Genomic DNA, 22,670 nt, shown 5'->3' with positions numbered 1-22,670 from the left:
TTTTACTGACTCGTATGGACACCTTCAGAGGGCTGCATATGTACGTAAGGTCATCTATAGAGAGTTGTGATTGTATGATCAGTCACCTCTCTACTGCAAAACCCAAAGCCGGGTTTTTTAGTCCCATCATAGACAACTTAATATTATTTATATAATATTAAGGTGCCCCATGGCTTGGTTAGACTAGGGTCTACGGACCACTACCTCAACCACGCCCGACTTGGTCCAGCTTGTTGCATACGCGTGATCCACACATAGCTCTCTACCAGCATACACCCCACTTAGGAGCTATATACGATTATATAATCATATAATCATTAGCTCCATCCGATGTGGGACTAAACGCATATGGTAATCTAAATCACCTAATAGACATCCAGAAGAGTCCTATAGAAACAAGAGTCCTAAAAACAAAACTAGGGAGATAGAGTTTTAATGATTTTGAAACTTATCTAAATAGTATATTATATTATATTATATATTTTTTAAAACAAAATCCAACAAAAATTCCTCCAGTCATGACTTGACAAGAAAAAGAATAGTAAACAAGAGAGAATATTGAGACAGGGAAAAGGCTGGTTATGACATGCTCATTTCCCACAACTGGCACGAAATGTTGCACCAGATTCTGACCCCTTTGAGTGAATTATGGTTGATTCCACTAGTTGGCACTAAAACCTATTCACAAAGAAGAAAAGTGTGGCCTAACTTGAGGGTCAATCAGCCATCTCTACAGGTCAAGTCAAATTTAGGAACAACATTACCCTAGGTTGGAAACTAAAGACTACTGTGCTAAAATGAATAGTAAGTAATGGAGTGAATGCCCATTAGCAAAAACACCGGTAGGTAAAGGGTATTTATAGCTAAACCTAACTCCTCTTGATGATTGGAATATCCAGCGTGCCTCGGATCTCCTCTAAGGTTGACACATGGCTAGTAGAGATCTGGCTGTTCTGACAGGTCTACTCCTCCTGACATTGGTGTGGCAGTTGATTGGGGAGACAAAAAGGGAAGTAATTCCCATTCCACTACAGAAGGTCCCAGCATCACAATTCCATTTCTGTCTAAATTTCATAGTAAATGGGCTTCTAAATGCGGTATTTCATTAGTGATCCTTTCCGGGCCTTGGATTGTCACATGAGTCTAAATTTCATATTTTCATATGTGAAAAGAAGTATAAATATCTCCATATAGACGCTCGCTAATAAGTAGAATCCTTTGGTATTCAAAGAATTGACCTATCTCTAAACCTAGAATGGACTACACAAAGTAAAGCTGCCTTATTAGATCCAACGATCAGTAGAAGAAGGTTTGACCTATAAAAACCCAACCCCTGGCTTGAGAAAAGGTAACTGATTCATTCTTATTCCATGTGATTTAGTATCTCGCTCTATGTATTCGCAAAGCCCATTGAGTGTTGCAGCTTCTGACTTGACTGTTGGAGGCAGCTTCTAATCACCATGGTTGGCCTTCATCTAACTTTGTTTTGCAAGCTTTCGTCGATCAAGCAGTTTCCATACACATCATTCTCTCATCTAAGCAAAGATGGCTGGAGCTTGGTTGAATGGGCACCTAGCACTTGTGACCAAGGCTTGGGCCTCGGTTTTGGATCCTTGACATCCTCGCAAGGTCGAGCCCCTTAATCCGAATTACTTTGGTTTAGTTTAGGCTCCAATCTTTCCGGGACAAAATTGCAATAATTCCCCTAGTGCAAGAACTCAAATAGGAAATAGATTCGTAGCTAAGTAAAGGCCATGCATGATCTAAATGACTAAATCAACATTAAAGAAACTGATAGCTAGCCCGCTAGCTATTGTGGACATCTCTTGGATTTGTGTATGTTTGCTAATAACCCATACTGGTCACTCAAGTTAACCTAGAGTGGTTTTTTGGTGGGTTTTATTTTGAATTTTTTACATTTTCCCCACTTAAGTTGGGCCAAAAGTTTTGTGGGCTCCCTTAAGTGGCTTAAATTACTTGTAAGTTGTAAACCAAAAAAAAATTACATCTAGCCCAAACGGTCCAGTTAGTGCTTAATTAGTTAAGTCACAAAATGAAATGAGCACAATATTCTCCTAATATTAATTTACTAAACTATCCTTGTGTCTCATCCCATGTTCAACCTTTAGATGTGTGAAGGGATTTCCCTTTCATCCCCTTCACCCATCTTCTTTTTACACCTTACCAGAAACCACCACACCCTCTTCCTAAGGATGTCAATTGGTATGGTTTCAGTACGATACCAACTTTAATTACCAAAAACCAGAACTGTACCGTATCGAATTTACACGATACAATATAGTTCTGGTATTTGCAAAAATGGTTCGGTACGGTTTCGGTATTAAATCGGTGCGGGAAAAAGGTTTAAACACGGTATCTAATGCGGTACAATTTTAGTATGAACAAACCCCATAACACTTTTGTTATTAGTTCATTAAGATTCATTAGGATCAAACAATCGATAGAATTTGATATTAACAGAGACAAAGCAAGTAAATCTAAGAAGATGAGTGAAGGACGAAAAGAAAAACTAAAAAATGAATTAAGGATATGATAAAGGTAAAGTGTTTTAATTGTAAAATTACATTTATATTACTTAATTTTGGTACCATACCAATTCGGCACGGTTTCGGTACATATCAACGGTATGAATACCTAAACCATAACTGTAATGAAGAAATTCGGTTTCGAATTTTGAACGGTACGGTACGTTGCAGTTTTAGACGGTGCAGCTTGGTATGGTTAAACAGTTTCTGTACGCAATTGACTCCCTTACCTCTTCTCCTGCCGAGCACCATTGCCCCATTTCTCCTACAGGAAATCACCCACCTTAAAATTACCAATAATATATAACTTTTCAGTTCCAAAAAAAGAAAGATTGCAAAAGGAAAAAGAAGTCAAAAGGATCGGTATAATTAGAAAACAAGGTAAATATATTAATATTTACTCAAAAAAAAAAACAAATATTTCTAACCATTTTGTTTACTTTCCCATTCCAAGCACTATATTTAGAAAAAAAGCATAATCCAAAAGATTCTGATGTAAAGCAATTTTCTTTTCCTTTTCTATTTGTATCTACAAAAAAAATATATCCCGAAGTATTTAGATGGCAAGTAATATTCTTAACCATTTTTATTTAGTTTTCAAATCCAAAGTATTTTGATGTAAATTAACTCCAAAAGTTATAAATAGAAACAAAGCAAGAATACAACCAATATCCAGACAGCCTAGTTGCATCTCTATGGTTTTCGTTGACATCATCTTGGATAAACTCCTCAGCTGATTAGGCTTAGGCTTTTTAGTGCAATGCGTGAATATATATTATATTAAATAAATAACCTACAACAGAGCTTTACATAAGAAAAAAAATCAATCTTCTCCCCCGAGTTCCTTCGGGGACCTAACAATGAAGGGTCTCTGATAAGTCTGTGAGTTGAATTTCAACTCCCATTCAACGGCCACCAGCCCGGCGAGGAAATCAATAAATGATTGATCCCTTCGCTGGATGCATGAGTATACAAGCAATAAATTGCTTTTGCCATCAATTGCCAAGAGGAATATGAATTATTACCATAACTCAAGGACATATAAATGGTATATAATCTAACAAATTAAATGATTAATAAATGTTTTAGGACATGGACACAATAAATGTTTAAGTACCTCATTTACTTACAAATACCTGTGGATCTAAGCATGAATTTTAACCTAACTTCCAATTCAAAGAGAGACTGGGGAGAGAGAGATGGCCCAGCCTAAGTTGTGGGTTATAGCAATGGCTTTTGTTGTCATCAGTGAAGGTTTCAACGCTTTTGTGCCTGAAGGCGATAAGTTTGAAGCTGCTCATGCTACGTGCTATGGTGATATGACCGGACTTGAAGACATGGGTAAGTCATAAGTTGAAAACTTGAAGCTTATCTGGTTTATTTTTCTCTTTTCTTTGAGGATCTTAACCACCCCAACCACCTAACCTTCCATGCAAAATGATAACCAAATTTCCAAGATTTTAACCTTTTGTCTGGTGACCGATTTTAGAATTAGAAGTAATAGACCCTTATTTTTTCTGTTATGTTGGCAACAGGAGGAGCTTGCGGCTACGGCAATCAGTTTGATCAAGTATATGGCCAGGAAAATACAGCTCTGAGCACAGCTCTCTTCAACGATGGCCTCAGTTGTGGTGCTTGTTATCAAATCATGTGTGATAAGTCCAAATCAACATGGTGCAAAGCTGGCTCTGTCCGTGTAACTGCCACCAACTTTTGCCCTCCCAACTATACGAAGCCTGATGGGAACTGGTGCAACCCTCCATTGAAGCATTTTGATCTCTCCATTCCCATGTTTATCAAGATAGCTGAGTACAAGGCTGGCATTGTTCCAGTTTACTATCGGCGTGTCCCGTGTGTCAAAACCGGAGGTATAAAGTTTGAGATAAATGCCAAGGGGAGTCAATACTGGATGTTGGTGTTGGTGTATAATGTTGCTGGTGCCGGCGATGTTACGAACGTGAAGATTAAGGGTTCTGGTGCGGATTGGATACAAATGACGAGAAACTGGGGCGGAAACTGGCAATTGTTTGGAAGTCTGATAGGGAAAGCCTTGTCATTCCAAGTGACTACCAGTGATGGTAAGATGGTGCAGTCTGATAATGTTGCACCAGCGAATTGGCAATTTGGGCAAACCTTTGAGGGCAAGCAGTTCTGAAATCAAATGAGGGGTTTTTGAAATGATATTTCTTTATATTTTGAAACTGGAAATCTAGTTTCAGTGATGAATAAATTGCAATTTGGGTGAGTTGTTAGTACATAACACACTCCATTTTCAAGTGTGCTCTTGTCTTTGAATATCGAAAGGGCATAAGACCTTAAAACTCCTCTTGATTCCACAGGTGATAGAATTTTAGTCTCTCTCTTTTCTTGTTTTTTTTTGTGAAAAACTTTTACTCTATTTTATTGTGAATCTGACTATTTTGGCTGATCTAAATCATGACAAATGAGAAGTTTTGGATGGAAAAGGCTGTGTTGGATTTGAATATTTTTGGGATTAGGAGTGAAACCCCACTGATATAGTTAAGGCGTGATGTTGGTGCAGATTTCGCTTGTATCTGTGAACCGAGAATCTTACACCAATCACTCAGATCTTGATCGATCTAGTCTGAACTCACTCTTCTTGTAAAACAAGTAAATCTATTAGAAACGGACCCGATCAGCTGGATCGGCATTCCGTCTCCAATTATCTAGTTAGTAACTGATCTGAAGAGAAAGCTTCAGAGCTCAATCAGAGCTTTCGAAGAGCTTTAATGGAAAAATAGCGGGAAGAGTGTGAGTGTTCTTGAGATTTTGAATGTGTTACCTTCTGCGTGTGCTTTGTCCCTATTTATAGATTTCCCGCGCTACTCTCCATTGTTGATAACCGTCAGATGATGAGATTGGATTGGATGGTTATGATTTGATCCCTGTCTAATTTTAGGGCGGACCCATAATATAACTTGTGACTCTTGTTGAATAAGGTTGGACAAGTGTGAACCGAAGTTAATTTATTCATAACACGAGCCCCCAAGCTTGTTGATCAGGTTGAAATCAAATTGAAACTCTGATCAGGAGGTTTAAGCATTTCCTCTGATCAGCTGAATTGTTTCTTTGTTTAGTCTTCCTTGATTCGTTTCTTGGTCTGACATAGGGTGTGACAATTCTTCAGTACTTGAGCTCATCTCCAGTTATGAGGGATTATTTGAATGCTGAGTTCATCCTTCAGTTGAGAGAGTTCATCAGCAATTCTGAGATCAATCTATAGCTTCGTAGAGCTCATCAGAATTCTGAGCTCATCTGCCAACTTGTGGAGCTCATCAGAAACTTCCGAGCTCATCCTTCAATCAAATGAGTTCATCAGAGATTCTGAGATGAATCTATAGCTTCGTAGAGCTCATCAGAATCCTAATCTCATCATTTGATCTTGGGAGTTCATTAGCTATCGTCCAATTCAACGCAACTAGAGAGATCAATCAATGGATACTCAATTCAATCAAAGTCGTTCCTTTTGTATCTAGTTTTTGAAGTTAACTGCCTTCTTTTTAACTATTGACCCATGATGTTGATTTTGATCTTATCCTCCACATGGCAAAGTTTTGACTCATCAACGTTTGAACTTCCAATCACCATCGAAATTAATTTTTGAAACTATAATTTTGGATTTCCAAATCATCATAAATCCAAAAGTTGATTTACGATCTGACCTTCGTTAGGAAATGGGTTTTTAATCTTCTTGGGAAAGTAGTCAGCCACTGTAATCATCAAACAATTGTACTCAGCCCCCAAACCATTTTGAGAATCAGCTGAAAATCTTTGTCCGTCAGCTTTTTCATCCCTTTATAAATGCAACCTTTGGGTTTTTCAGACGTTGTTATCCTCCCTCTGACGCACGATTACAAATGTTACTTATTCTCAATCACACGATTCCAATGTTTTTCTTAACTTCCCTATGCCATCCACGGGTCCAGTTGCATTGTTCCCCAATTAAATGATTAATTTCAGACATCGATTCTGAATAGTTACAGTCGTTGATCTGAATCATCACATATCTTCCCTCCAAATTTCAAGAGTTTCCAATCACATCACTTCACTTATATATTTATTTTCTCTCCGTCATCTCTCTTCCTCCATTATCTTCCTTTAAAACTATCTTAATCTTTTCAGTTGTCTGCAACTTATTTCATTGTCTTCCCTAAATGTCATTCGAAACTTTGTTCGCTTCTTTTGTCATCTTTCATGGATCATTCTATCAATCCTTCAGTTCAAGCACTTCTGGTCAAGCAACAGTTCCTTTGGATGTTGGTCAAGAGAAAACCCTTAGTGTTCTTCCCTCTAATCAAACTCATTAGACTGGAAGCCTGCTCCTCATGCTAATGATGAAGTAATAGTTCCTTATCAACCTTTGGACATCACTAAGGAGAAGAAGAATCCAAAGTATGTCGGGCCAAATGGTATCCCTCCAAGGTTAAGAAATCCAAGTTGTCTTCTTATTTGCAAGATTATTACTTTCCCCCTGAAGCTAGAATTTGGGCTCCAGGACCTTCTGATCGTGGAGTCATTGCTGTTCACCTTAGTCATCATGAATCTAGATTTAGAGTCCCTCTGACTCCCATAGTTAAATGTTTGCTTGATTACTATCACATTTGTCCCTACCAACTTGCTCCAAATAGTTGGAGACTCATTTACTGTTTTTTCGCTTTTCTTCAAAAATGGGGCTTACCCCCTCCATTGATCTTTCCAAAAACTATCCTACCCTCAAAGTTCCATTTGAGTGTGGTTACATCCATTTTTCTAGGAGAACCTACATTGTTAGTGTAACAACCCCCGTATTTCTAATCCGGGATCTGTATTGCAGGTCTGAGAACCCGAAGGTCTAGTCCGGTAAATTTGTGGAGTGTCCAGATAGAAGTCCATGATCCATACCCTGAACCCATGGATCTGAATTCTCTTGTTGAAGAGCCTGCCTTGTTTGGTAGTTGGACTTCTGGAAGGCAAGTGATGTCTAGAGATGTTCGAAATGAAGGTAAGACCTCCCCCATGTGTTCATTAGGGTTAGGTTGTACTTGAACTTCAACCCCCTGAGCAAAGCACCCTTGTATAGCAATATACTAGGGGCGGTTGCTAGTGGTGGTTGATTAGACCAAGCGACCGCCTGGTCCTGGTTGCGGGGTTTTGCCCTATTTTACCCCAAACTTCTATAAATAGCAACCCTCGTATATTTTACGAATATTATATTTGGGATTGCTGTTTTTAGTGGTTAGGCGGCTGCGGAGACATGCTGGAAGGTGATCTGAAGGGTTGTTAGTGTTCCAGAAGCTTCTATTGTCTTATCTAGCATATCTGGTTGAGGTAAGTGATTCCCTGTTCACTCATACTCTACCTTTATCTATGATTAAAGTAGATTAGTTTTCCTCTTTTGTTGTTCATGATCCTTCTATTATAGTGCCTACCTTTTAAATGATCTTGGTGAGATCAGATCCGAAAAAGAAACCCTACTTTCATGAAAAGGGCTAATCTAATCAAGCAGAAGATTCTGAGTAACCAAATTGATGTCAATTGTTAGGTTTTGTATTTCCCTTTGTTGTAGGAGGGTTAGATTTGAAATTCGGACTATGATCATTAAAAATTCGGATTAAAATCGGATGATCAAAAATCTGAGTTTCGGATTGAAACAAACTGTTTTTGGGGCGGTCACTAGTGGCGGTCGCTCAGACCAAGCGACCGGCCCAAGCGATTGGCTGGTTTCCAATGACCAAGTGACTTCTGGATTTGAGCCGATTTGTTTCATTCCATTTACATATTATTGTAACCATGTTTATAGGTGTCCTCTGTTTCCAATAAAAGTCTTATAATTGTTCCTGGTTTGCAATCCAGAGGAATTCTACTTATTCACAGGTAAGGACATACAATCCTATCTTTATGTAATGACTTGAACAAGCTAGTCCAATGTCTGTCATTATTGTTCTTTCATTTCATATACTGCTGTAACCTTGTTTAACATGCTGATCTTATCATATGCTTGCTGGTATTCCATTGGGATATCTTGGCTTGAAATATCAAGAGGGTGTGGTATGGGACACATGCTTGCTCATGTCTTCAGCACTGTCATAACTACTGGATGACATACCTTGGTAGAGTCTAGAGTTGCATGGCTAGGTACCCACATGCTACTACCCTTTCGGTAGGGGAATTGAAGCCAGATGACCCGTGACGACAGTGATGTGACTATGGTCCACTGCTGGTCATACAAATAGTAGGATTGCATATGTTAGGGTTGGGCTCATGGACGTCCAAGGAGCGGACCGGGTGTCGTGAGGAGTCATGAGAGCATTCCGCCCCAACAATATGTGGATGACCATAGGGTCATGGAATTGAGTCCAATAATGGTAACCAGTCCGTAAGGGTTCTCATTCCTAGGTTGCGAAGGATACTGAATCGAGTTGGTTAGTACCATAGGGGATGTATCTGGACTTCATGTAGTATGTTACCATTATGACTTGCATTGGATTAGAAACCACGACATGCGCCAGTACTCATGTTAATGGTCGTGGTGAGAGAGTGTTGAGCTAACCCCAGCCATGGTTTGAGAGCCAGGTGTGGACTTTCCATTTTACCTAGGATCCCTACAGACGTAATCAGTCCTTGCCGGATCAGAGTGACTAGACCTACCCAGAGGAGGGCTAGTGTTATATCTTAAAGCATGTCAATTGTTAGAGACTTGCATAGTTAGATCTTAGCGGTATTCATACATTGCATTCATACTTATCATATATGCATTCCTGATGGTTTGACATATGGAGGGAATCATTGTTTGTTCTAACTGAGTTCTCTAGAACTCATTCCTTTATTTGTCTATGTTTTATTAGCCTGTACAAATGGAGGATATACTCCGGAAGATGGATTAGTTTCCCATTAAGGAGCCTTCTCGTATGAAGAAGATGTGGCACCGGCAATGGAAAATGGAGATAGCCTGTGTGGGAGCTCCTGCGAGTGCATGGAGTGCGCTTATAGCACCCATTGATGGGTGTAGGAGACAAGTTGTCAGGCAGTTTGGCCATCGTCTGGAGAAGAATTGGAGGACCCCTCACCTTGTTAAACTTGAGTCTATGTTTTAGCTTTAGAGAAAGAAACTGGAAAGAAACTTATTTAAACATTTTGAATTGCTTCCGCTGAACTCATATTCTTTATTATCATTTATTATTTCCTTGATTATTTATTTGGACTCCTGTAATCCTTTTATTTAATTATTTAACTTATTCTTGCTCATGATTGTCTTTACTTGCATTTATTATTATTGATAGACTAAAACCGTGGATCCTGTGATGGATCACTCCCACAGGTTGTCGGGCAGGTAATTGAGACCAGCAGGTGGGGTGTGACAGTTAGTGAGTTAGGCAATTGTTCCATCTTTTCTAATTCTTCTATTGCTCATGATAACAAGAAATGGAGAGAAAACTATTTCTTTTGTGCCATTCCCACACCCAATTATCGCTCTCGGTGGAGTCAGCATACACAAGACTCTTTCTCCTCTCTGAATCAACGTCCTATCCTTAATGAATATGACCAGCATACTTGGAGCCTGATTCCTGCTAGAAAACCGATTGATGCGAGTGACCTCAAAACTGACGAAGGTCTGGCTAGTCATGGCCTTCTGGTAGGTACATTCTTTTTTTTTCCCCCCTGAATGTGCATACTCCTCTGTTTTGATCCAACTTCTTCTTTAGGAATTGGGGTCTGCAAGCTCCTAACATTTCTGAACTTCGAAAGGCTGTTCATGAGGAAAAAGAGGCTGAACTCAAGTCCAAGAAACAAAAAAGAAAAGAAAGCATTTGTCCGCTTGTTCTTCAGATGATCAGGGCTCTAATGAGTCCCCAAAGAAGAAGTCTAGAAGTATCAAGAAGAAAGTTGTTGAGAAGAAAGATCAGAGTGATTATGAAAAATTTGATCAAGAAAATGCTGATGTAGAAGGTTCTGACGTGAGAGTTGTCAAAGTTATGGTTAGTGAAAATCCTGTTGGAAATACTAGAACCTCAAGGAGGAGACTTCGTTCCATGGGTCCCTCCCCAGGTCAAGAACTGACCGCAACCAAGAAAAGTAGAGGAAAGAAGACTCCTACTCGTCCTCTGTTCAAGAGAATGTTGAGAAAGAAAAACATGCAAAGGAGATAACTGAACCTGCTCAGTCTCCTGATCATGAAGTTTCTACTCTGCCAATACTAACCCATCCTTCTGATGATGGTAAAATTCCTTCCGAGAAAATAGTTGAATCTGGTAACCAATGTGAGGAATTTTCTGATCATTTTCTTGATCAACTGAAGAAAATAGTTGAAGGGATTGTTACTCATGCTATAGATGAAGTTATTGAATAGATAGCTCAGGGGTGTCAACAATGCAGTTTGGGGCGGTGTCGGGCTGGGTTTAACGGTTTCGGGCTGAAAAACACCTAGCCCAAACATGGCCCAGTAGTAAAATAACAGTTTCGGGGCGGTTTCGGTTTGGTGCGGTTTGGGTTCGGGCTAACTAACAGTTTGAGCTAACGGTTTATGGTGTGCAAGAAAAAGAACAAGAAGAAAAAATTGAACATCATACAACAGAAGCCAATATTCTTTGGAAAGCAAGGTTGATATTAGTCATTTTCCATTAAAAAAAAAACCTTTCTATAGAAATCAATAACTTAGATATTAAGTAGTAAAATGACTATTTGATATTTGAATTCATGCTTAAATTTTTTTAATTGTCTAAGCCAACTACCTAGTGGTATTATAATGATTCAAATACTATTTAATGTAAAGTTACAAAAGGGTTGTAAAACGGGTTATAACGGGTTGCGGTTCGGTTTCGGGTTGGTGCGGGCTCCACCACCCTTAGCCCAGACACAGCCCAATAAGGTTCCGTTCGAGCCGGTTTGGGCTATAACAGGCCGGTGCGGTTCGATTTTAACTGTTCGGGCTACAAATTGACACCCCTAAGATAGCTGATCAGCTATTTAATGAAAATAATTATGTTCCCCCTTTTGAAAATGTGCTTGAGGAAAATGTTCCTGAAGAAAATATTGCTCCCATTGACAATGCTCCTGATGTTGCTCCACCCGTTCTAGATGTTATTCCACCTGCTCCCATTTTTTATAATGTTGTTTCAGATATTAATGTTGTTCTTGATGTTGTTGGAGACAATGCTCCAAATGTGATTCCAGATGATGTTCTAGATATTATTCTTCCAGTTGTTGACATGCAGGTTGATCCCCCTGCTGGCTACATAAGCCAAGAAAATATTGCAGCTGAAGTGGTTGACTTTCAAGTTGCCTCTAATGATGCCTCTGTAAATCCCAACAAATTGTTGATTCCCTTTCACAGGAAAAGTCTGACTTGGAAGTCCAAAAGGAAAGCTTGAAAGCAACTTTGGATGAAATGTCCCAGGAAAAGAATATCTTGAAAGCAATTCTGGATGAAACCTCCCAAGAAAAAACTGTCTTAGTACAAGCCTTTGAAAAGGAGAAGAAACAATTTGAGTTTGAGAAGAAAAGAATGCAGGATGATTGTCAGCTTGCCTTTAGTGCTATCACTATTGTTGTTGAACAAGAAAAAGATAACCTAACTTTTCTAGGATTCTATAGAATGTGTTGAATGTCTGCATTGATCAAGTTTTTGATGAAATCCTCAAGGGTTACCCTAATCTTGACTTCAAATTAATTCCACCTCACTTCCTTCCTACCAGAAAGTTTTTTGTTCCTCGGAACATGAGGCTCTAAGTCCGAAAGCTCTTCAGAAGAATATGAGGATAAGGATTCTTCAGAAGAAGAAGTTTCCAGTTCTGAGAAGAAAATGGTTCTAATGATGAACCTTCCACCAAAAAAGATGATACCAATCGTCTTGCTTAGCTCAGAAAATTTCTCTAGAAAATGTTCATAAATCTTCTTTTTCTTTACCTTTGTTTGATACTTTAACTTTGTTGGTATTTTTGCTTTTGACCACTACTGATTTTTTTATTTTGATCAATGAATCTTTTCTTTCCATTTTTATTGCTCTTGCTCAACTAATTTGCAATTGTTGCATGATTCTTCTTTTTCTAACAACTAGCTAACTGTAAACTTCCTCAAAAAACTTGTTAATATAACGCTTTTAGAGGTTGGTAATTGATAAAGTCTTCTGAGAAAATAACTGACCATAATAACTGATAAAAAGCCTTTTGTTTTCAGATAATGGCTACCTTGATCAGCTTCGGAAAGCGTGAGCAACCTCAAAAGGCTTGGCTTATGGAAAGCCTGACTTATGGAAAGTCCTTATTGTAACAACCCCCGTATTTCTAACCTGGAATCCGTATTGCAGGTTCGAGAACCCGAAGGTCTAGCCGGGTAAATTTGTGGAGTGTCCGGATAGAAGCTCATGATCCGTACCCTGAACCTATGGATCTGGTTTCTTTTGGTAAAGAGTCTGCCTTGCTTGGTAGTTGGACTTTTGGAGGGCAAGTGATGTCTGGAGATGTCCGGAATGAAGGTAAGACCTCTCCCATGTCTTCATTAGGGTTAGGTTGTCCTTGGACATCAATCCCCTGAGCAAAGCACCCTTGTATAGCAATATACTTGGGGGCGGTTGCTAGTGGCGGTTGATTAAACCAAGCGACCGCCTTGAGTGACCGCCTGGTCCTGGTTGCAGGGTTTTGCCCTATTTTGCCACCTGACTCTTATAAATAGTAACCCTCGCCTATTTTACGAATATTATATTCGGGATTATTGTTTTTGGAGGTTAGACGACTATGGAGATGTGCTGGAAGCAAATCTGAAGTGTTTCATAGTTGATTTGGTTGAGGTAAGTGGTTCCCTGTTCACTCATACTTCACCACTTGCTATGATAAAACTAGATTAGTGTTTCCCTTTGGTTGTTCTTGATCCTTCTATTGCACTGCTTACCTTTTTGTTGATCTTTGTGAGATCAGATCCGAAAACGAAACCCTGCTTTCGTGAAAAGGGTTGATCTAATCAAGAGGAGGATTCTGAATAACCAAGTTGATGTCATTGTTTAGGTTTTGTATCACCCATGGTTATAGGAGTGTTAGATTTAAGATTCGGACTATGATCATTCAAAATTCGGATTGAAAACAAATGATCAGAAGCCTGAGTTTCGGATTTGAACTCTCTGCTTTTAGGGCGGTCACTAGTGGCGGTCGCTCAACTTAAGCGACCGGCCCGAGTAACCAGCTGATTTCTAGTGACCAAATGACTTTTGGTTTTGATCCAATTTGATTCATTCAACTTATACCTTATTGTAACCCTATATATAGGTGTTCTCTGTTTCAAATAAAAGTCTTATAATAGTGAGGGTTGTGATATGACACATGCTCGTTGATGTCTCTAGCTCTATCATAACTACTGGATGACATACCTAGGTAGAGTCTAGAGTTACATGGCTAGGTACCCCACATGCTACTACCCTTTCGATGGGGGAATTGAAGCTAGATGACCCGTGATGACAGTGATGTGACGATGGTCCATTGTTGGTCATATAAATGGTAGGGTTGCATATGTTAGGGTTGGGCTCATGGACGTCCAAGGAATGGACCAAGTGTAGTGAGGAGTCATGAGAGCATTCCGCCCCAACAATATGTGGATGACCATAAATTTATGGAATGGAGTCCAATAGCGGTAGCCAATCCGTGAGGGTTCTCATTCCTAGGTTGCGAAGGATACTGAACCGAGTTGGTTGGTGCCATAGGGGATGTATTTGGACTTCATGTAGTGTTTTACCTTTATGACCTGCATTGAATTAGAAACCCCGACATGCGCCAGTATTCATACCAATGGTCGTGGTGAGAGAGTGTTGACTTAACCCCAACATGGTTTGAGAGCCAGGTGTGGACTTTCCATTTTACCCAGGATTCCTATTGAGGTAACCAGTCCTTGCCGGATTAGAGTGATTAGACCTACCCAGAGGAGGAGTGGTGTATATCTTAAAGCATGTCAACTGTTAGAGACTTGCATAGTTAGATCTTAGCAGTATTCATACTTTGCATTCATACATATCATTTATGCATTTATGATTGGTTTGACATATGGATGGGAATCATTGTTTGTTCTTATTGAGTTCTCCATAACTCATTCCTTTATTTGTCTATGTTTTATTAGCTTGTACAGATGGAGGAAATACGCAGGAAGATGGATTGGTTTCCTATGAAAGAACCTTCCCGTATGAAGAAGATGTGACATCGACAATGGGAAATGGAGATAACCTGTGCGGGAGATCCTGCGAATGCATGGAATGCGCTTATAGCACCCATTGATGGTTGGAGGAGACAAGTTGCTAGGCATTTTGCTCACCATATGGAGAAGAACTCGAGGACCCCATTTCTAGAAATTCATGAAAAATATTATTTAGCTTTAGAGAAGGAAACTGGAAAGAAAATCATATAACTCTTTTGATTGCTTCCGCTAAACTCATTTATATTTTGATTATTTATTTTTCCTTGATTATTTTATTGAAGTATTTGGACTCCAATAATCCTTTTGTTTAATTATTCTTCCCAATTTGCAGACAACTTTCCGCAATTTCTTGGATCTGAAATTGATTTCTTTCTTAAAACCAGATCATCAAGCCTAATGAACCTGGGCCTGATATGAGCATTGTAGTACGCTGCTGTCCTTCATTGGTATTCTATATTCCGGTACAATGCATTCTCTTGAATCTCATCTAAGAATTTCACATTTTCCCTCAATCCTTCTTCATTTGTTGTTGGATCAAATTCTTCTGATCTCTCAAATCCTACCATTACTTCCACAGTGGCTAAAGCTTCTGAACCGTAACCCAATTTGAATGGTGTCTCTCCTGTTGGAGTTCTGACAGTGGTTTGGTATGCCCAAAGTACATAAGGCATTTCATCCACCCATAAACTGTTTGCCTCATCCAACCTTCTTTTGATTCCTTGTAGCAGAGTCCTATTCGTTATTTCCATTTGTCCGTTGCATTGTGGATAGGCGACAGAAGAATTATTATACTCAATTTGATAGTGAACACAGAATTCCTTGAATTTTTCATTATCAAATTGCGTACCATGATCCGTCAGTAAAACCTTAGGCAAGCCAAATCTAAAAATGACTTTGTTTCTAAAGAATTTCTTGACTTGTGGTAGTGGTTGCCAAAGCTTCGGCTTCTACCCACTTTGTAAAGTAGTCAATTGATGCCACTACATACTTTCTTCCTCCAGACACAATAGGAAATGGACCTAGTATATCCATTCCCCACATGGCAAATGGGATGGGATTAAAATGGAGGTTAATTGATCTGTAGGTTGCTTTTGAATTCGAGTGTGGTTTAGGCATTGATGGCACCTTCTCACATAGTATATTGCCTCAGATTGCATCCGTGGCCAATAGAATCCATGCCTCATAACTTTATAGGCTAAAGCTCTTCCTCCCAAATGACTTCCACAAATTCCTTCATGGACCTCTGCTAGTGCATATTGTGCATCAGATGGACCCAAGCATTTCAGAAGTGGCCCAGAAACTATTCTTTATAAAGTTTTCCATTATTTTTAATTCTAAATATGCTGGAGTGCTCAGCTCCTCAATATACACTGCTTGTGGTAAAAAAGCAAATTTTGCAGAAGCTAGCTTCTCCAAAGAGTTTGCCGTCATGTTCTAACTTCTTGGAATTCTTATGATAAGGAAATGTGAAAACCATGTTTTACATCCTAGCACCTTCTTGAGGTAGCTAATCATTTTGGTATCTTTCGCTTCATATATTCCAATTACTTGACTAACCACCAGCTCAGAATCACTTTGACTTCAACATCTTGTATACAAAGATTTTGCTAAGGGAATCTTGCAATGAGAGCTTCATACTCTACTTCATTATTAGAAGCATGAAACCCGAAACGGAGGGCACTTTGAATTACAAAGCCAGCTAGACTTTGCAAAATTAGAACTGCTCCAGACCCCGAAGAGTGACTCGAGCCATCAACATGGAGAATGCATCTACAAGGGATTTCACTGGGATTTCCTCGATCCATGGGTGGCGAGACACTCTCAACAACAAAGTCTGCAAGGACCTGTGCTTTTATTGCGATTCTGGGCTTATAATCAATATCATGTTTTGTCAAATCTACTGCCCAAGACACCATTCTTCCAGCAAGATCAGGTTTGTGAAGGATTCTCTTTAGTGGCCAGTTAGTCAAAACAACGATAGAATGAGCTTTAAAGTGAGGCCTAAGCTTTTTGGAGCTATTATCAAAGCCAGAGCTTGCTTTTCAAAATTAGGATATCTAGTTTATGCATCTAGCAATGTATGGCTTACGAAATAAATTGGATTTTGAATCGTACCTTCTTCCCGAATTAGTAGTGCACCCACTGCCGCTTTTGAAGAAGATAAATATATCTGCAAGGCTTCTCCTAGAATTGGCCGAGATAACACTGGTGGACTGGTCAATCTTCTTTTCAATTCTTCCAATGAAGTTTGATAATCTTCTGACCATCTAAATTCATTCAATGCATTTAAATTTTTCAACGCCTTAAAGAAAGGTGCATATTTATCTCACGACCGAGATATAAATTTACTCAAGGCTGCTATCTTCCCCATCAGACTTTGAATTTCGTTCATATTGCTTGGGGATGGCACGTCTAAGATAGCTTGGGAATTTCTTTCAATGCCTCTTTAGGTAACCATGTACCCTAAAAACTTTCCTTATGTGACCCCAAATGCACACTTTCTATGATTGAGTCTCATCCCATTTTTCCTCAGAACATTAAAGCATTCCTCCAAATCAGAGAGGTGATCAGCTTTAATTTGACTTTTCACTAAGAGACAATCCACGTACACCTCCATATTACGCCCAATCTGATCAGCAAATAACTTGTTCATCGCCCTTTGATATGTTGCTCCAACATTTTTTAGATGAAGGGCATGACTTTATAACAATAGCTTTCACGATTGGTCATTAATGCCGTATGAGGTTGATCCTCTTTTTCCATAAAAATCGGGTTATAACCAGAATATGCATCCATGAAGCTTAACATCTGCTGACCAAAGGTGGCAACAATCAACTGATCAATTCATGGCAATGGATAACAGTCTTTTGGGCAAGCCTTGTTCAAATCAGTATAATTTACGCACATTCTCCATTTTCCATTATGCTTCTTCACCATAACCACGTTCGCTAGCCACTTCGGACATTCGATCTACTTTATAAATTCTGATTTTCTAAGCTTTTTGACCTCAACTTTGTTTGCTTCGTGTTTTTCTAATTAGAAATTTCTCCTCCTTTGCTTCACTGGTTTGATAGTTCTATCAATCCAGAGACAATGTTCCACAACTTCCCTGTTCACCCCTAGCATATCTTGGGTTGACCAGGCAAATATGTCTGCATTCTTTTGAGGTAACTCTTTCAGCAAAGCTTTATCTTGATCAGTCTGATCAGCTCCAAACATGGTCCCTTCTCAGGATTTTCAAGATTTAAGGAGAATTTCTCCAGTTTTTCTATTGGTTCCCCTCTCTGAATTTTCTCCTCATCTCTATTATCCATAATTTCAATAATTAGGGCTAGAGCTTTACCTTGGAACTTCATGCCTTTCAAGAATGTCATATAGCATTGTCTAGAAAAAAATTATCTGATTTGCACTTTCCAATGCCTGCTTTTGTTTGAAATTTCATCTTTAAATGACTTGTCGAGACAACAGCACCAACTGAGTTCAAGGTTGGTCTTCCCAGGATCACGTTGTATGCTGAGAGATTCCTTATTAGTAGGAACCTGGTTACTATGGTAACCTTTCGTGGATGAGACCCCAACGTTACCGTTAGTTCAATAGTTCCCTCCACATGAGTGGATTCTCCAGAAAATCCAAACAGCCTGGTCCCGCATGGCTTTATCTTCACAGCATCCATCTTTAGTGGTAGGAAAGCTTTATAAGACATGATGTCTACTGAAGATCCCGTACCAATTAAGACTCTGTGAACATCTCTGTTTGCCAACTCAATGACGACCACAATAGCATCATCGTGCAGCTCTTGAATCCCAATCATCTCCTCTTCTGTGAAAACTATCTCTTTCATTTTTCTGATTCTCTTTGGAATGACCTGATATTCAACAGAATGGACGAACCTGGCATGAGCTCTAGATTTTGAAACTGAATTTAAGTCTAGGCTCCCCAGTATGGTCATAACTAGAGACTGATTCCGCTGGACTCTTTGATTTTCCTGGTCCCCAAGATCTTCTACTGGAGAATCAGACTGAGAGTCTTTCCTCGCCTAGTCCTCTCTTTTTGGTCTTCTATTATTCCATCTCTGAGGCTAATCGGCAGCGTTTCTCTGTTGTCTTCAATTTCTTCTTTGAACTTACTGACCCAGTTGTCCCTGCCTGATCAGTCATTCAATTTCATTCTTCAAGATTTTGCAATCATCTGTGTCATGGCCATGATCTCTATGGAATCTGCAATATTTGTTTGGATTCCGATCTTCTGCCTTTGCAATCATTGGTGCTGGCCATTTCATGAATCTCTAATTCTGAATCTGCATCAGAATTTCTGATCTCTTAGAGTTCAGAGTTATGTAATTTTTTGGAAAAGGTCGTGGAATATCTCTTGTAACCTAGTGATCATATTTTGGATAACTCTTCTTGTTCCTTCAATCCTTTTGATCAAATCACAGTGTTCCACTTTCTTTTCTTTTGCTGCTATCACCATCAGTTTCCTTTCTTGCCTGCAAAATATCCTTCATGTTTGCATATTGGTTGCACTATGATGTCAATTCTACGATATTTGTTGGCTTGTTCATGATTAAGAATTCCAGTAGATGATTATCAGTTAATCCTCTAAACGTTGCATCATAAGCTACTGCCTCATTGAGATTCTTAATTTGAATCAATTCTTGATTGAATCTCTTCATGTAATTCCTGATGCGACCAAAATCTGCTCAGCCCTTAGATCTCCTCGTGATGACCTGCAAAACGAAAGCGTCAGATGTGGCCCGACCGCTGGGGTCGGGAGTCCACCTCCGAAGGCTAAGTCAGTTGATGAACTTAATCACAAACGGCTCTGCTAGAAGCACAGAGCTAAGGAATGAAGAACTGGGAAAGGTGATCTAGATAGCAGGGCGCTGATAGTTTAAGTCTATCAGTATGTATCTGAACCTGAGTCTCAGATTGTGTGTTTTCGATCCCCCTCACCTCGTATGGTAATGAGGTTTATATAGAGTGTACCTTCGAATCTCCTTCGTTGGATGCACTTGAGCCTTCTTCGGGTAGTCGTTGGATCTTAGCGGATAGATCCATTGAGCAACAGACTTCTACTAGTTTGGACTAGTAGAGGACTCCTGAGATAACTCTTTAGGTTATGCGATGATTATCCCTTCGATAATGATTAGCCGCAGCCGTCAATTCGAGTCTGCCATCATTAGGGTAATTACCCTAATCCATAAGTAGGATTAGGGCGTGCTTGTAGCTGAATCAGTTTTCTTCTTCAGCAAGCCATCTTCTGGATCCGGTTCGCTCGGGAGCGAGTTGGTTCCCTCTGTCTCGACCGGGGTCGAGGGTCGAACCAGGTACGAACCCGGTTTGATCATAATTTCTCCGTATCACGAGCCTCCCCAGACCAAGCGTTCGGTCGATCCCGAGGGCTTGGTTTTTAACTGGGTTCTTTGTCAGGCGATAATCTCTGCGTGCTTCATTAAATGTCATATCACATTTACTGCGGTGGTCACTTTTCCTCGAGCGTTGTGAGGGTAAGGCCACGTGTCTCCTTGCAGTCGATCTGTCGTGGCTCACGTCATCCAAGTGACGGTTTTCGAACGCCTATTTCGGATTTGTGAGTTCAAACTTTCAAAACGTCTTTCAATCTCGATCGTTGATTTTGAATCAATCTCGATCGTCCAGATTCCCGAACACTCGTGCGGGAGTTTTAAAAGCGATTTGTTGTCTTCGTAGGTTTCATTCTTCCTCTCTGGAATTTGAACCTTTGTTGTCTGCTTCGCGCCTTCTTGCTCTCAAGCTTCTACCACACTGAATCAGTAAGTTTACTGGTCTTTTTCTTTTTGTAGTTTACTGAAACAAGTAATGGCGGACGACGGGGCTTCTCTGGTACCCAGTGTTGCTAATAGCAGTGAGGCTTTTGCTTCTCCTGCTTCCGAACAGTCGGATAGTGATAACAAAACCCTAACTGTCCTCTGGCGCGAGTTTGCTGAAGTTTCTCAAAAAGGTTTAAAGAGAAAAACCAAAACCCCTTCTGCCCTCCTCGAGTCTGGATCTTCCAAGATTGTCGAGTCTTCTAGGCAGCCTCAAACTTCCAGGTCTGATGGTGGACCTAGCTTTGTTCCCTCCATTTATAATGAGGAAACCCTTCTTTCAGCCATCCAAGATTTTGATTTTCCTTCCTCTTATCAGGTTAGGGCTCCCTTTCTGATGAGAGGGTTGATTCAACCCTTTCGGGTGAATTTTCTCTGTACATAGATGCACTAGAAAGCGGGGTTCGCTTTCCCTTTTTTAATCCTTTGTTCTCCGCAGTTCTGAATCATTGGGACATTTGTCCCGGAATGCTCCTTCCCAATAGCTGGCGTCTCATCGTCGGCTTCTTGGGTTTGTGTTTTGAACTTGGCATTACGCCATCTCTTTCTCTCTTTGTACATTTTCATGTTCTTTCTATCTCTCATCCTCCCGGATGGGTTTTTCTGTCCAAACGCAATATGGCTGAACTTGATTGGAGGGGCAGCATCCTTGCCAAAGGAACTTGCCCTTCTAACCACAAAAGATGGCGCTAACGATACTTTTTCTGTCGAGTGCCTCCATCGGATCTTAACTTCCCAACCGCCTGGAGGCGGTGTACTTCTTCTTCCGAGAATAACCGAGGCCTCCCCTTGTCCAGAGAAGACGAGGCGGCCGTCAGGAAGATCAAATCCATTCCATGGTATCAAGAAATACATGGATTTGAGGTGGAGTATAACTCCATTCTTCAGTACTGGGGCTTGGCTCATTGCGAGCTTCTAACCATCATCCTTTAATTTTACTGAAGTGATATGTCTTTAATTCTGACTCTCGTCATTCTTCTTTGCAGTGCCTCCAAGAATGAACCTTGAGAACCTGCGAGTGAAGACCGCTAGGGCCGTTGTGACAGCCGAGCAACGATCACCCAGAGCCTTGACCGTAGATCAAGAGGCTTCTGTTCCCTCTCCCGACCCCTCTTATAGGGGTATCAGGAATATCAGGCCCGTGGCTGATGCTTCGGGTAAAGGGAAAAGGCCAATGGTGGAGAGGTCTAATGTCTCTTCCTCCGCCCGGACCAAAAGGAGGCATGACACAATTGATGCTTCCTCCCATAAAAAATCCAAAGCTTCAACGGATTGTGAGGAGGTCTTCACCCCCCAGTGGACCCTGAAGTTGACCGACAGGGTGACTCGGGATCCTGAGAAAGCTGCAGAGTGGAGCTCCCTCAGTCTTGCTCCTTCTGACCGCCAGGAATTTGAAGCCCTGGATGACATTTCCCTTGTTAGTCAATCCACAAGGTACCGGTCTTCTCGCTTACTTATTTTTTCATAATTTGTTATGACTTCTCATAATATTTTCCGCCTTCCCAGGAATGTTGTGTTGAGCTTCTATCAACACTTGGAAGCATTGAGCCGGGTTGGTCGCACCAGCTCTTTGCTGCAAACCTGTGAAGAGAATTTGGCCAAGGCCAATTCTGAAATAGACCGGCTGATTGCAGCTGCTGAGGAGCTGCAGAAAAAGCATGAGGAAGAAATGATCTCCCTCAAGGAAGCCCTCGATGCTTCGAAGATTCGTGCCGCTGCTGCCGAGCGCGAGGCCAGGAAGCAAAAAACAGCTGCCACGTTGTATGGTGACAGGCTTGAATTCCGATGTAGGGAGAACGAAGAATATCTAAAGTTGGCGATCCCTAGCAAGCCCGAGCATATAAAGCCAGAGCTTCGGAAGGAGTGTGTTCGGAAGTACCTAAACAGCGTACCTTTCTCAGAGATGCTAGGTGCCTACAACATTCAAGCTTATCGCTTGGGGCAGAATGACGTTTGGGAGCGAATTCTCGCATCAATCCCTTCCTTCGATACTGCTCCCTTTCGTGAGGTGTGCCATAAAGAGGTCTTCGGGAAAGTTGGCATGGATCTCCCAGAGGCTCGGGAAGAAGATGATCCTTTTCCAGCTGACCCTCAATATGAGGCATACC

At 40.4% G+C, this 22,670-nt stretch overlaps 2 protein-coding genes across 2 annotated transcripts; one reads left to right on the top strand and one right to left on the bottom strand.

The window, feature by feature from the left end:
* The first annotated feature begins 3,745 nt into the window (after nucleotides 1–3,745).
* Nucleotides 3,746–4,701, top strand: LOC149022609 (expansin-A4-like). Its single transcript, XM_089147308.1, has 2 exons — nucleotides 3,746–3,887; nucleotides 4,082–4,701. Exons 1-2 carry the CDS (start codon nucleotides 3,746–3,748, stop codon nucleotides 4,699–4,701), a joined length of 762 nt encoding a protein of 253 aa, XP_089003434.1.
* Nucleotides 4,702–15,157: 10,456 nt separating this feature from the next.
* LOC149022608 (uncharacterized) lies at nucleotides 15,158–15,466 on the bottom strand. Its single transcript, XM_089147664.1, has one exon. The coding sequence runs from the start codon at nucleotides 15,464–15,466 to the stop codon at nucleotides 15,158–15,160; it is 309 nt and encodes a 102-aa protein (XP_089003790.1).
* Between the last annotated feature and the right edge of the window lie 7,204 nt (nucleotides 15,467–22,670).

The sequence above is a fragment of the Hakea prostrata genome, chromosome 3, assembly GCF_041222555.1.
Source record: "Hakea prostrata isolate BN-2017 chromosome 3, UWA_Hpros_2, whole genome shotgun sequence".
Taxonomy (NCBI): domain Eukaryota; kingdom Viridiplantae; phylum Streptophyta; class Magnoliopsida; order Proteales; family Proteaceae; genus Hakea; species Hakea prostrata.
The sequence above is the reverse complement of the archived record's forward strand: the minus strand, read 5'-3'. Positions and strand labels throughout refer to the sequence as shown.